The 16252-nt window shown below is 47.2% G+C and overlaps 1 protein-coding gene across 1 annotated transcript in view; it reads left to right on the plus strand.

Annotated features, from left to right (window-relative positions):
* The window catches only part of ptprfa (protein tyrosine phosphatase receptor type Fa), a gene marked incomplete at its 5' end in the record, with an annotated part of 188492 nt that overhangs the window by 94429 nt on the left and 77811 nt on the right, over nt 1–16252 (plus strand). The window contains 5 exons of the mRNA XM_079220647.1: nt 3154–3271; nt 4624–5205; nt 6514–6611; nt 8276–8532; nt 10159–10240. Coding sequence (XP_079076773.1) covers nt 3154–3271; nt 4624–5205; nt 6514–6611; nt 8276–8532; nt 10159–10240 — 1137 coding nt within the window. The remainder of the gene's footprint in view (nt 1–3153; nt 3272–4623; nt 5206–6513; nt 6612–8275; nt 8533–10158; nt 10241–16252) is intronic.

The following is a 16252-nucleotide window of genomic DNA, read 5'->3' on the forward strand; positions in this document are numbered from 1 at the left end:
CCAAATTGTGGAACTTGAGGCTTTAAAAACATTAAAAGTAAATTGTCTCTGTGTTTGAGAGAGCTGTTGAATGTTGTGCCTCTCTGACAGGTCCAGAGCTAAGATTGTTTTAATTAATTTGACTATTTCTAGTGTTTAAAAAGACCTGCTGATTTTGGTGGCAAATTGTGGGAAGCAACCCAGACAGCCTTTAGGCCCTTGATCAAAGGTTAATCAGTTTGCAGACTTTAAAAGTTATCAGTCAAGGTTCCCTGGCTGCAATTTAAAATGTCAAATGATATGAAACCTTACATTTGACATACACCCCCCCAGTTGCCGATGATGCTTGAAAAGGAAGGGAGGTGGAGGACAGCGGCATTTGATGTCTGACACACAGGAAGTCACTGCCGATTGATTGGCTCCCGTTAAACTAGACGTTCACCTCCTAAATGTAAAATGTTTCATCTGTTCAGTCCTTGGGAATTCATCCCCGCAGACTCTGGCTTGCTGTGCGAAAATAGGCAGATGAAAGACCAACTTTATTTTTTATTTTTTATTCTCTTCTCCAAATGCATGAAAGTCTCTGGCAGCAAAAGTGAAAAGGAATACCACCAGATTAAAATAATGAGGGCTGAGAGGACCTCAGTAGCTTCACATGAGTCACATTTCCCTCTTATCTTTCACCTTCTTAGCCCCGCAGAGAAGGAGGGAGGGCTGGATCTTAACGCTTTAGGCCCCGTGCATGTCTGCTCTTTTAAATGCACAGAAGAACCGTTTTAAACATCCTGTGATGGAAATAAAATTACCATGCATGAACTGATAATTAGAGCGTTGGTCGCGCTGGAACCCCTGGCTGCTCTGGCACGGCCTTGCTAATTTGCACTGTCATCTCCGTGGATGCCACGGCAAGCCTGAGGCTGTAGGCGGAGGCGCCAGTCTGAAGGAGGTATACCTGCTGGGTGTTCTCTGCTGGAACTATCATCCCGTACCCACACCTCCACCATCACCCTGACATCTCTCTCTCATCACAAGCTGCTTCATCTCTGCAACGCCTCTCCACTCATCACCCAGGAGCACCACTAGAAAGGAATGCTGTGCTATCTGAGAGGAACGGGCATTTTGCAAAGGCTTTTAATGGACGCCCAGCAGCTGACAGAATGCATGTTGCTGTATTGACCAGGCGTGTTTGAGCGGTGGAGCCGCATGCATGAACGTGTGCTGTGTGATGTGTGTGGGCACACGCTTTCTTGAGGGGACATATGGAGTTTGATGTGCATCTGAAGTCTTGACATTGCTGTTTGCCTTTTGCCTTTTCACATCCAATACTGCCATACAGTGCATGCATGCATGTGTCATATGGGAATGAGAAATCTGAAAAGACCAGTTTATTAGATCTAGATGCAATATCTTAGGGCGGCTAGGGACCTGGTTCATGCAGTCAGCTGAGGCTGAAGGCGGTTTCGGACCAAACTGTTCTGGGGAGCTCCTCCAAGAACCATGAAGGGGCTTTTTACTGAAAGCAAAATGCACCGCCAATAGGAACGCTGATCTCACATCTCCAGAGAAGAGAGCGGGGAGCGGAGAGCTCGCTACCAACACTCTTAGCTTTATTATTTGTAATATAAAAATACAAACACAACTCTGTTACATGCCTCAATCACATGAACACAAGCAAAATAGGCGTCATGAAAGCATCTTTTTTTATTTCAGTTTCAATCGGCTTCTTTGGCCCAGCGGGTGTGTTTTGTGCTACTGGGTTAGCTGTTGTGCTAACCTTACAAAGTTAGCTGTTGTGCTACTGGATTAGCTATTGTGTTACTAGGTTAGCTGTTGTGCTTACTGGGTTAGCTGTTGTGCTAACCTTACAGGGTTAGCTGTTTTGCTACTGGGTTAGCTGTTGTGCTAACCTTCCATGGTTAGCTGTTGTGCTACTGGGTTAGCTGTTGTGCTAACCTTACAGGGTCAGCTGTTGTGCTATCCTTACAGGGTCAGCTGTTGTGCTAACCTTACAGGGTTAGCTGTTGTGCTAACCTTGAAGGGTTAGCTGTTGTGCTAACCTTACAGGGTTAGCTTTTGTTCTGCTGTGTCTCCCCGGTCTGTGTCTCAGTGGGTGTGTGCTAATGAACAAGTTAATACTGTCGGTTCATAAGTCCATTGTTTCTTTCATTTCTGGTACACTTATGACAGACTGGGTTCCTCTTGTTTTGGTAGAGATCTTCTCTAAAATTGGAGCTAAAAAAGTCTTGCAAGATTCAGGGCTCTCAACTGTCACGCATTTCGGTCTTGAGTCACGCCCTCCCGCCAGGAGGAGGAGGAGGAGGAGGAGGAGGAGGAGGAGGAGGATATGTCACTCTTACCGGTGCGGACACAATGAAAAGATTCCTATAATTATGAAAAAGTTCTTCTGATCTGAAAACACCTCACGTCGGCTGCTACTTCCACGACATCGTCTCATACAGTGTAGACCCAGTGGACCCTGTGTATTGTGGCGTTAGCCATGTGAGCAGAAAGCTATGCTGTCACTCTTAATCAACGCCTTACATATTCTACATTCATAAAACAATCTGTTTTAGATTAATCGGCTGACTGAAATTGCACTCATTTTCAGTTATTTAATAACAAGAACAACACACATAAATCATTGCTTCTGTAAACATGCCAGTGTTAGTCAGCTGGCTAATTCCCACCTACAGTTCTTTGACGTGATGTGATCTTGATGTGTTCAAACCAATGAGGGGATGTTTAATATTGACAGAAAAATAACATTGTACCTACCATCTCAAAGCAAACTGTTGTCAACACACCTCCAGGTTAGTCAAACTTGTTTTAAAGACAAATAAAGATGAACGGTAAAAGCCATCACAGTTTATAGACTCTCTTCCTGCCACAGCTCTCTCACCATCTAACACCACCGTCAAGAAATCATGAACTGCATTGAGGATTTCATCTAAATGCACTCAGCTTCACATTCACAACCATCACTGGACTTTTTCCCCAAGAGCAGTTTAAAGAGTGTTTTGTAAATGCATTTCGTCACTTACCTTGTCTCATTTGTTTTGCAAAATGAACTGGCTGACAGCACAGCAATGCAACGCAGGCCATTGTCTAAACCTTCTTCTTCTTCCTCCTCCTCTCCTCCTCCTCCTCCTCCTCCTCCTCCTCTCCACCCCACAGGAGGCCATCGTAACGGGTCTGCTGCCAGAGACCAGCTACTCTGTGACGGTGGCTGCTTACACCACTAAGGGCGATGGCGCTCGCAGCAAGGCCAAGCTGGTCACCACCACCGGAGCAGGTGAGTGCTGCGCGTTGCATCCACCACATTTTGAAAAGAAAGTTTTCCCTTTTTGTTCCCCCCATCTTAACGGTTTACTGTTTCTGACAGCCACTATTGTTGTGGTTTGATTAGATTTAGACAAAAAGAACAGTGTGGGTTCAAAACAACAACTTTGTTGAGGTAAGGGAACTTCTTCATCATGCTTTAAAGTAGTGTTGTCGTCTCGAAGCCGGTCTCAAGGCACCTTTTTAAAGGTCTCTTCTCAGGATCTAGCACAGTTTTACTCAGTCGTATCTCTGACAAAGAGACACTGGATTTTATTTGTTAACATCAAACTGTGATGAATTAGAATATAATTCACCTCTGCAATACCTTTTGATTATTTTATCAAGACATTTCTAAAGGTACACTTCTACATACACACACATACAGTATATAAGGCGGGACATAGGGGTGAATGAAGAGTCTTGTCTCGGTTTCAATACACTCTGGTCTTGATCATGACTACAACACTGCTTTAAAGGCTATGGTTAAGAGAAAAGCTACGTTTTTAATTCCTTTATTTGAATTGCTAGTCATTGTTTTTTTATTGTTTATGATAGCATTGAACTCGGCTAGGTAATTGCAGAGATCTTGGCCAGCGAGCTAGAACGAGATCATCAGGGCAACAAGCATGAGAGGCAGGATAACCACCCTCAACTTATTTTGAAGACGAAACAATTTGGTGAATGTTAAAATTACAAATTGACTTGGTTCATTCTAATTCAAGGTTGCAAACCAAATTTCAGGTTCACTGTACCTTCGCTGTTCACACAAACCTTTTTTACAGTGCAATGAGGAATTGTTTCCGACATTATTTGTACGTTGACTCTTGGCTCCTCCCAACAGAGCGGTAGCTAACCTCTCCGCGTGTTCGAAACCCGTTTGATCCTCTGACTGCTCGTGCTCATTGCCTCTCTTTAAAGATGTCATGTATTATAACCTTGTAATTATGACATCCTTTAAAACTAGTTCCCATTTTCTCCACTGGATAGCAACTAAAGTAGGACGCCAATGTGTTAAAGGCTCTTTGGCGGCATCTAGTGGCGAGGTTGTAGATTTCAACCAGCTGAATGCTCTCGCTCCAGGGTGCTTGGTTTGTGTGTTCTCAGTTGCTGTAGACACATGCTGGTGCAACATGGTGACGAAAGCTTACCAAAACACAACCATTCTTAGTAACAGGTGATTATTCATTAATGAAAGCATAGTTCTGAATATTGTATCAATGCTGCCCATAGATCACCCAAAACGCTACCCATACCGCTAGAGTCATGTTTGTGTATTGAATGGAGGATTCTTAAGTGTAATCGAGCTATGGGAATGTTTCCCAGTGCCCGGCAAGCCCAGTATGATGATCAGCACCACCATAGGGAACACGGCCCTGATCCAGTGGCAGCCTCCCAAGGAGCTGGTCGGGGAGCACGTGGGATACCAGCTGCAGTACAAGAGGGCCGAGGAGGAGGCGTTCACCGTCAGAGACTTCAGGAAGGCAGACGACCATTTCACAGTGACCGGCCTCCACAAGGGAGCCACCTACGTCTTCAAACTGTGCGGCAAAAACCGAGCGGGCAACGGGGAGGAGTACGTGAAGGAGATCAGCACCCCAGAGGACGTTCCCAGCAGCTACCCCCAGAACCTGAGCGTGGTCGGCCTGACCGCCACCTCCACCAACCTGGCCTGGGAGCCGCCTCCCCTGGCCGACAGGAACGGGAGGATCGTGAAGTACGCGGTGGTGTACCGAGACATCAACAGCCAGCACAACAACACCAACGGCACCGCGGAGACGCAGATGACCGTGCAGGGCCTGCAGCCGGACACCACCTATGACATCAGAGTCCAAGCCTTCACCAGCAAGGGGGCGGGGCCTATCAGCCCCAGCATCCAGAGTCGGACCATGTCCACCTCCATGCCAGGTGAGACTCACACAGAGAGAGAGAGACAGAATAAAGGCTAATTGATACATTTAAACTCTGCTTGAGAACACTGAACATAAACAAGACCATAAAAACATCCTGATAATAAATGTAATGCGATATAGAACGTAAGACAGTCCTCGTATGTTTTAACAACACATGCAACATGGCGTTGTCCCTGCGTCCGCACTGCCAGCGGTGTGAACTGTGCGTTCGTTCAGAAGGAAACACAAGTGAAGTTATTGCTTTCAGGTTATGTTGATCAACTTCCACGGGCAAATATGCAAATATGTATACATAACTCCAAAAGAAAACAAGTGTAAAAAACATAGTTGGATGTAATAAATAGAAATAATCAAAATGCCCTGATGGATTTAAAAGAGCTCGAGAAGACTTACATTGGTTTATGGAATATTTGCATAACAGCGTTCTATGTTTTAAAAAACACAATTAGAACCAGCCTGTCTCCTAAAATGACGTTCCCATTCAACAACCCAACATTTTCAATTCCGTTTTTAATTATGGAGAAATATGTTTCTCTCAACACAATTGAGAGTGCAGTTTATTTGCATGGAAAGTCGGTTGTAGGAGAAAGAGTTGCTCCGTTAGCCAGGTGAATAATCTGTGAAGCTGCTGTCGACATCAGAAACACGTCGCTTATCTTCCTGCTGCTGTGCGACGACTGCAGGGTTCCATCAGCTGCAGGGGAACAGCAGACCTTCTGCTAGTTGTTGTTGGAGCATCATGACGTGCTCACTGGTTACACTGGTTATGTGTAATAATCATCTCAGTTATATGTAATAATCATCTCAGTTATGTGTAATAATCATCTCAGTTATGTGTAATAATCATCTCAGTTATATGTAATAATCATCTCAGTTATGTGTAATAATCATCTCAGTTATGTGTAATAATCATCTTAGTTATATGTAATAATCATCTCAGTTATGTGTAATAATCATTTCAGTTATGTGTAATAATCATCTCAGTTATATGTAATAATCATCTCAGTTATATGTAATAATCATCTCAGTTATGTATAATAATCATCTCAGTTATATGTAATAATCATCTCAGTTATGTGTAATAATCATCTCAGTTATGTGTAATAATCATCTCAGTTATATGTAATAATCATCTCAGTTATATGTAATAATCATCTCAGTTATGTGTAATAATCATCTCACTTATATGTAATAATCATCTCAGTTATATGTAATAATCATCTCAGTTATGTGTAATAATCATCTCAGTTATATGTAATAATCATCTCAGTTATGTGTAATAATCATCTAGACGTTCCCTCAGCGTTCACCAAGAACTTTGCCGTGAAGGCAGTGATGAAGACCTCGGTCCTGCTGACCTGGGAGGTTCCAGAAACCTACAAGTCCCAAGTGCCTCTCAAGGTAAGATCCCCCTACAGCCACTGGGAGGTTCCCTACTGATCCTCTGGAACCAAGTGGTCTGATGAAGATCAACACGACGGCTCCTCAGTAGAGACAAAAGAACTAGGATCTCATGTTCTCCTCAAACTGCTTCCGAGACCAAACAATGCACTGCTTCAGATGGAGAACGAATGATACCTTTTGGGTCTGAGTTCTCCTCACGAGGAATAAAGAAGTCCTCTAGGTCTGACAGTAATAAAACACATGCTAGTAGATAGTAAATGTTATTCACACTCTTAGAAGTAAAGCGTGTTCTGATAGGAGAACCCATTTTGTGTTCCTGGTAGAACCTTTCATAAAGGAATCCTTTCACGGGGTTCTAACAATCAGTGAAAGGTTCTACCAAGAACCCTCTGAAATGTCTATCTAGAACCTTTCCATCGTCGAAGGGTTTCATCCAGAACCCACTCTGAGGTTTCTACAGGAAATCGTTTTATATTCTAAGGGTTTAATCTAGAACCCGCCAGGGGGTTCTACTGGGGACCTTTTACATCCCAAGGGTTACAATGAGAACCCTAAAGGGTTAACATGGTGCAGCGCAACACACATCAATCTGGGTTCCCTTCACAGTGGGAGGCTGGATTGTGGGCGTTCCCTTTTTACATCCATGCTTTCCAAAGGAAAGGGTCCTTAATGCCTCACAGAACCCTCCAGAAACACTTCCTTGACAAAAGGCCCCCCAGAGGGTCAGGGGGAACCGTGATGAACCCTGATGTATAAGAGTGAAATCATTAGGATCTCAATATAATGTAATGACTTCATAATAGAAACATGTTGTACATTTATATGATATATTCTCTGTTGCGCTCCCTAACAGAGCAGCTGCAACATAAATCATCAAGGAAATCAATTTGCAGCGTATTAAACTGCCCGCAGCTGAACTTTAGGGCTATTTGTTAAGGGACGTGTCCGTCTTGTCGCTGTGCAGCGCGGATGATAAGCTAAGAGGCAGGAAGTAAGGTTTATGACCGTGGGTCAGCAGCTACATAATAGTAACCAAGTCAATCACACTTTATGTCATAGCTCCTTGTAACACAAGACAAAGTGTAGTCGGGCTCCACAGGAAGAACTCAGACTCATCAAGGTCACATGTCTCATGCTGGGCGAGGACACAATAACACAACTAAGTGAACTGAAGCATTATTTATGAAACCAATAAATATGAATGTATGTTTTGATAAAGTTTTGTCCTTGAAAAGTTGGCAGTTCACAGCCAACTTATAAATAAATACTTGAATATTGTTGGGAACGCGCTCACTCCGTCTTTCATGAGATTCATGTCAGTCTCCTATCTGCATTAAGACCGGAGCTATGGTTTGCTTAGCTTAGCATAAGGACAGTACGCAAGCAACGCAAACAGATCAGATATCAATTTTATTATCTAATTCTTAATGAGAAAGGTAGTAAGTGTATTTGTGTTATGAGTCAAAGAGATGAGTTTAAAAGAAGAAGAGGAACATTCTCAATGTTTCACTTTACGCTGATGATATTCAACTTTTTATGATACAGTTGACTGAGGGACAAACATTGAAACGTAATCTAACTTCATGACAGAATTTAGTTTTAGTCAAGGTAACTACATAACCGTGATGTCATCAGTGTAACGCGCGTCCTCCTGCCTCCAGATCCTGTACAACCAGCAGAGCGTGGAGGTCCAGGGCGACCTGAAGAGGAAGCTCATCACTCAGCTGCAGCCGGACACCGACTACTCCTTCGTGCTCATGAGCCGGGGGAACAGCGCCGGCGGCCTCCAGCAGCAGGTCTCCATCCGGACCGCCCCGGACCTGCTGACGGTGAAGCCGGCTCGTCAGCAGCCCGACGTGGAGGAGGGCGGCAGAGTGACCATCAGCCTGTCCAGGGGCCCGGCCGAGGCCCCCGTCAGGTCTGTGCGCTTTGTGTGGAGCGGAGAGAAAAGAAATGAAAAGAAAAGCGCTGACTCATGACGTCATGGGCGTATCAGTTTGATATTATAGTCATCTGGAATAATGAAGGCTGGCTCTGTGTGGAAGCTAATAAACGCCATAGCAATGGTTCGGTTCTTAAACGTTAACCACCATCAGTGTTAATGGAACCCTGCCGGCAGTGGCCACATGTACCAGGATGCATTGCGTTAGGTGACAAAAATATAATACCTTGTTACTTTATTAAGCTACTTATTTTTATATCTATTTTTATATCTTTTTAGTCATCACCACTGATCACCTGATGCATTCACCAAACACGTGCTAATGAGAACACAGCGCAAACACGCCCACTCTTTTGCCACTGTGTGCAATTTGCCAGTTTCTTTATCTAATTGCAATGATCCAGGTGGCAAGTTCTGAATGTCTGAAAGCATATGGGAACACGCCCGTGGCGCCCGTGGATTTGGCAACGACGCCAGCTGTCTGTTTAGTTTAACAGCGGATCAAGTAAACCACAGCTGACCAGCCCAACCCCTTAAAGCCGCAGCACAGACACAACAACGCCACCGCAGATGAAAACACAGAAAGAGCAGCAACACGCTGCCATGTGGACCTCCTGTTGTCTGCAGTGAGAACATGTTAGCTTAGCAATTGTTTATCTCTCATGACACAACTGACATCCAGTCATCAATCATAGTAATGTGTCTGTGACTGCGTGTGGATATCGTTTTCTTTTAGAAAGCACTGAATGTCTAAATCGATAGCGCGTGCTACGAGAGGCCGGATGCTCAGTTGTACCTTGAGTTTCCTCCCTTGCTCTGACAACAGGCTTCTGGCTGCTTGTGTGTCAGTTCAGTGGTGGCAGCAGCAGCACAATCCTTTTGTCAATTCCTCCCTCTTCAGAAGCCTCAGCCGCCTTAGAGGCCGAGTCAAGTGGAGCCGCACAAGAGATGCACACAGACAATGTCTTTGGAGTTAAATCAATAGCTCAGCTTATTTACTTCTTCTGTTCTAGCCGTTCATAAGCAGCCAATTACCCGCGGCAGCAGAGACTCTTTCAGGTCAGACTTTCAGGAGCAAACAACATATTCAGTCCCACAACACAACAAGCACACGGCCACGCTCACAACCGCCCTCCTGAGCTCGTTCCTCACACTTAAAACCAGCGCTGATCAGCAAAGAGAATCCCAAATGCAAAGGCTGTGATTTAGTGGAAGGTTGCCTTGGCATTATTACCCAGCTGGGTCCAGCAGACCGGCTGCAAATGACTTGCACTTAATTGTGTTTCAAGTGTTTGTTTCGCTAAAGAAACTGCCCACGAGTGAGCTGTAAAAAAAGAAGTGGGTCTGATGGAGGACAAAACAACTAATACTATTTCTGTATGAAAGCCGGACAGTTTCATTAGTAAACGTATCCATCAGAGTTCAGAGGAGAGGAGACGTTCAACGTTTCTATCAAACATTATGAAAACACTGGAACATTACAGACGGACGGCTGGAACAACCAACATGTTCCTATTGAACTGTGTGTGTGTGTGTGTGTGTGTGTGTGTGTGTGTGTGTATAAGCAGACGTGTGTAAGCAGCTGTGTCCCTGTGTCTGCAGGTGCTTCTACATCGTGGTGGTCCCGGTGACCCCAGCCTCTGTGAGGAGGTGGGAGAGCCCTGAAGACATGGACGTCCATGAGGTGAGGCGTACTTGTGTTTCTGTGTAAACGGGACAAAGTCTCCCTGGAGCCGACTCCCGTCCCTAAAAGCTGCTCCCAAAAAGGCAAAGCACTCCGTTCTCAGGTCAGGTTAAGAATGGAGCGGTTATGAGTAATGCTACCAGTTATGTTTAAATAATGTTCAAACGCACTGTTGCAGACACTCAGCACATTAATTGTGCTCATGTCAAACCTCATGAACAACACATGTCCAACCACCCGGCTGAAGCAAGCCATTGACTTACATGCGTTTAGTTTTGAAGCCCTGCATCAGCAGTGATGAAGCATCAGCACCAGGCATGTTAGTGAGTCGTTGAGGCCACATGGAAACCGTTCTGAAAGACCTTCGCAAAGCAACCTTTTTAGATAAAGACCTGCATTTTAATTCCACCATGTTTGGAAGCGGTTTACTGGCTACATTTCCGAGACTTTCCTTCCGTGCTGCATTTAAGCCGACTAAACCAATTTTTGATCCGCAGAAGCCAAGCCAAGCAACGCATCCACTTAACATTTGCATTACCACCCTCTGTGTGTGGCGACGCCCACGCGCTTCACACACAGTGAACATGCTGGTGGAGCGTGTGATGCAACAGAAACAGGGACCTGGCCGTGGAAACCTTTTGGCTTGTCATCGCAGGAAAAGCACAGGTGTTACTAATTACATTAACGATGCTTCTGTCCCAATGAGCCTCAGCCGTGTAGCAGTGAGCCAGGACCTGAAACCCAGGCAGCTTCATTGGCATCCATCCATCTTTCATTGCATTATGTTCACCTGTTCTTCCTACTGTGACATGACAACATGTCTTGTTTGGCTGTTTAGAGCACGGCGTGATATTATTGCTTGGTATTTTCTGTATTGTTTAAACTAGCCTCACAGCCAACAGGACCATGTTTCTGAAGCCCCTCCAGCAATGAAGACATTGGGCCAGACATTCTGACGATCAAACTATTCTGACAGCCTTTCTGCTCGGGGGACTGGAGCATGACACTTGAACTCACTGATGCCCAGGGGAGGTCACAGGGTCACCAAATCGTACAGGGGTCTTCCTCTGGGGAGCATGAATGGGCTCAGAGACTGTTGGTGTTATGTAATATGTTTGTACATTGTTGTTATTGGGGTAGAGCTAGAGGCAAGGCGACAGGATTAGACACATTCATGGGGCTTCATGATCTGAGGACCCAGAATGTTCAGGACAGTCTGGCCATTGAAAGTTGTGTTGGTCGTAGCCTAGTGATGGCGCCAAAGAAAAGTTTAACCAATAACCAAAATGGGCAGTCATCTTCCTCAGAGCATTGACATTGAAGTGTTTTATAGGGAAAGTAGGGAAAATATTGTTGATGAATAAAGTTGACTTGACTTGAAATCATGTGAAAGCTCAAATGTTGGCGTGGGGGTTGTGACGGGGAAACTGACCACCTGGTCACCAACATCTATAAAATATCCGATAACATATTTCATGTCAATCCACCTCTTCAATATCTTAAAGTTGGACCTGAGGGAGGCACTGGAGGAAGGCTCATGGAGTGTTAACTGTAAGGAACCCATTCCCTGGGGAGCATGAATGTGCTTTGTACATTTCATGGCAATCTCCTCAAAATACATGTATATTTGTTGGGAAACCCGAGTATAGAGGTGAGACAAAAAGTTAAGAGATCATTGAGCTCTAGGAGGCTAAGAATTGTCATGACATCTTGCTGTTGGTTTTTGTGTTGCAGAGTTATGTCCAAACGTTACGACAAAGGGAAACTATTGCCATGATGTTGGTGGAATGGGGGAACACAGCCGTCAGCAGAGGTTTCAAAGGAGCCGACGGCCGTTTTAAACGGGGCAGCCGGCTCGGTGTGACCTTCTAATGATGTTGTTGGTGCGCCCCAACCACCGGGAGGGAGACCTTTATGGGAAGCTAGCAGCAGTTTGCAGCTAACAGCAACTGAGAATGGCAGCTAGTAGGGAAGACCACAAGGTCCGGGAGCGCCTCACTCACCAGGAGAATGCACCTCGTCAGGTTGTTTGTCATTGTAGGATTCTGATCCCTGCGTGGTTCCACCTGTTCCCCATTACCCTCATGTGCTTATAGTCTGCGTCTTCCCTCTGTCCTGTGCCAAAGTGTTTTTCCTTGTCCATGCACCAAAGCCCGCGTCCACAGTCGTAGTTAGATTTTTCCCGAAAGTTTTTGTGCGTAAGTTGTTTTTTTTTCCTGTTTTTCTTCCCTCCTTCGGGAGCGCTTTATGTTTGACGGATTAGTGAGGGAGTTGTTTTTGATCAAAGGAAACAATAAAGTGCGCCGGTACAAATATCCCCTGCATCTGGGTCCTCCTTTTAGACCAGGCCTGACATTACACTTTGGCCAGTATGGACCCAGCAGGGACAGAACAACTCACGGCAGCCCTGCGATCCCAAGAATCCCAAGAAGACCGCCATGGCGTCCCAGATGGGCCTTCTCTCCTCACAACTTCAGAGCCTGCATGACCATCTGCTGCAGACGGCTACAGCCCGGGAGCCTCCAGTAGTAGTGGTTGAGACGCCCGTGAGGCCTGCCCTGACTGTGCCGGCCGCCGGGGCAGGATGTAAGTTAGCCCCACCAGCGCAATTCTCCGGAGAACTAGGTTTATGTAAGACCTTCCTTATAGACTGTTCCATACACTATGAACTAAACCTCCATGCATTTCCCACTGACCGATCCAAGATTGCTTTTATGATTTCCCACCTTGCCGGAAGAGCCAAAGCATGGGCCTCGGCAGAGTGGGCCCGGGGTTCGCCAGCTTGCAGATCCCTCGCAGAGTTTGAAAAGGCGCTGCAGAAGACCTTCGACCCGGTAACGACCGACCGGGAGAAGGCTCAGGAGCTGAGCGGGTTGAAACAGGGCGGCGACTCCGTATGTGACTACGCCATCCGTTTCCGCTCGTTGTCAGCGGAGAGTGGCTGGAATACTACGGCCTTATACGACGTGTTGCTGAAGGGGCTGGCAGCTCCTATCCAAGACCTTCTGGTTCCCTTGGACCTACCCACAGATCTCGACTCACTCATCGCACTCGCAGTCCGGACGGACAACCGAACCCGCCAACTCAGGCGCCAATGCTTCACGAGACCCACAACGATGGAGAGACCCCTACGCACGCAAGCGCCAGCATGGACGACCGCCCGTCAATCACCCCCAGAGCAGCGTCATTGTCCCCCTCCAGGGGGAGAGGGGGAGCCCATGCAGCTAGGGAGAGCCCGACTAACACCCGAGGAGCGACAGAGACGTCTACAGGAGGGTCGCTGCTTTTACTGCGGTGAACCCGGTCATCTTGTCGCCAACTGTCCTGCCAAAAGGGCCATGGTGGTGAGTGAATTCAACACTTCAGGCATCACCTCTCGTACTCTCACGACGGTCCAGGTAATGCACCACACCACCACGGAACTCAAGGCGCTCATAGACTCGGGGGCTGATGAAAGCCTGATGGGCTGGGAACTAGCAGGACAGCTGGGCCTTAACACAGAACTTTTAGCTAAGCCCATCAGAGCTAAAGCCCTCAATGGACAGGAACTTTTTACAATCGCACATATCACAGCACCGCTCAAACTGTGCATTAACAATCACCAGGAGAACATTCGCTTCTATGTATTCAAGTCACCTTCACAGACTCTAATTTTGGGACAGCCATGGTTATCTCGTCACAATCCCTATATAGATTGGAGAACAGGAGAGATCCTGGGCTGGGGAGGGGACTGTGAGCGACTGTCTGATCCGCTCGGGGCGGGAGCATGAGGTCACAGGCATTAATTTGATCTCTGTTAGTCCCGCTGCAGATCCCAATTACCCGGATCTGAGCTCCGTGCCTTCCCGCTACCACCACCTCAAGGAGGTTTTTAACAAAGCCAAAGCCCTATCGCTCCCTCCACACCGACCCTATGACTGTGCCATTGAGCTGATTCCAGGTTCAACCATCCCCAAAGGCCGCCTGTACGCGGTTTCTGGGCCAGAGAGGGAGGCCATGCGGGAATACATTGAAACCTCCCTGAAAGCAGGGCTGATTCGCCCCTCGTCATCGCCAGCTGGAGCCGGGTTCTTCTTTGTAGGCAAGAAGGATGGCTCCCTCAGACCTTGCATTGACTACAGCCCACTCAATGACATAACTATAAAGAACCGCTACCCCCTCCCCCTTATGTCATCTGTGTTTGACCAGCTCCAACAGGCCAAGATCTTCACCAAGTTGGATCTTCGCAATGCCTATCACTTGGTGCGGATAAGAGAGGGGGACGAATGGAAGACCGGTTTTAATACACCGAGTGGGCATTATGAGTACAAGGTCATGCCTTTTGGCCTCACAAATGCTCCTGCCGTGTTCCAGGCCATGATTAATGATGTGCTAGGAGACTTTCTTGACCATTTTGTGTATGTCTATCTGGATGACATACTTATCTACTCCCCTGACCTGCATACACACCAGGACCATGTGACTCAGGTATTGAAAAGACTGCTAGAAAATAAACTCTGTCAAAGCAGAAAAGAGTGAATTCCATGCCGACACTGTCTCCTTCCTGGGCTTCATCGTAGCCCCTGGAAGAGTGCAGATGGACCCGGCTAAAATTAGCGCTGTGGTCGATTGGCCTACACCTGATAGCCGCAAAAAGGTTCAGCAGTTCCTTGGGTTTGCTAACTTTTACAGGCGGTTTATCAGAGGCTTTAGCGCAATAGCTTCTCCTCTCCACGCTCTCACCTCCACACTGGTGCAGTTCCACTGGCCTCCAAAAGCTGATACTGCCTTTCAAATCCTCAAGCACCGCTTCACCTCGGCCCCCATTCTCACCCTGCCAGACCCTCGACGACAGTTCGTGGTAGAGGTGGACGCCTCCAATGAAGGGGTCGGGGCCATCCTCTCCCAGCGGTCAGAGCAGGATGGTAAGGTGCATCCTTGTGCGTTCCTGTCATGGCGGCTATCCAAGGCGGAGCGGAACTACGACGTTGGTAACCGGGAGTTGCTGGCGGTCAAACTCTCGCTGGAGGAGTGGAGGCACTGGCTCGAGGGGGCGGACCATCCGTTCATTGTCTGGACTGATCATAAGAATCTAGAATACATCAAGAAAGCCAAAAGACTCAATTCTCGCTAGGCCAGGTGGGCGCTATTTTTTTTTTTAACCGATTCTCCTTTTCTCTTTCATACAGGCCGGGGTCCCGAAACGTCAAGCCAGACGCCCTGTCTCGCCTGTTCGACCCCGAGCCCGTTGCCAAGGACCCAGAAACGATCCTCCCACGTACCTGTGTGGTTGGAGCACTGACTTGGCAGATAGAAAATTAGGTTAAGCAGGCTAATGGTGAGGCTCTGTCACCTAGTGGGTGCCCAGAGAACCGCTTGTTTGTCCCGGTTGATTTGCGCCCACAGGTGATCCACTGGGCCCACACCTGACTGCTTTCCTGCCATCCGGGAGTTCGAAGAACGATGTTCGCTATCGCCCGGAGGTTCTGGTGGCCCTCCATGGAGCCGGAGGTCCGGGAGTACGTAGAGGCATGTTCGGTCTGTGCTCGAAACAAGACGTCCTCCGGGTCATGCATGTGTCTCTTGCAGCCACTTCCCATCCCCTCCAGACCGTGGTCCGACATCTCAGTGGATTTTGTCACGGGGCTTCCGGCCTCTCAAGGTAACACCACTGTCCTCACAGTGGTGGACACATTTTCCAAGATGGCTAGATTCATCGCTCTGCCAAAACTGCCCTCCGCCAAAGAAACGGCGGAGATCATGATGATCAATATCTTTAAGGTTCACGGATTTCCCAAAGACATTGTCTCGGACTGGGGTCCCCAGTTCGTCTCCCGGTTCTGGAGGGAGTTCTGCGAGCTCATCGGAGCTAAGGCCAGCCTGACCTCGGGTTATTACCCGGAGGCCAACGGCCAGACCGAACGTCTCAACCAGCAACTGGAAACGGGCCTCTGGTGTCTCAGAATCCCTCGACATGGAGCAAACACCTGGTCTGGGTCGAGTATGCCCACAACCTACTGCCCACCTCGGCCA

The sequence above is a fragment of the Taurulus bubalis genome (genome assembly GCF_910589615.1).
Source record: "Taurulus bubalis genome assembly, chromosome: 7".
Taxonomy (NCBI): Eukaryota; Metazoa; Chordata; class Actinopteri; order Perciformes; family Cottidae; genus Taurulus; species Taurulus bubalis.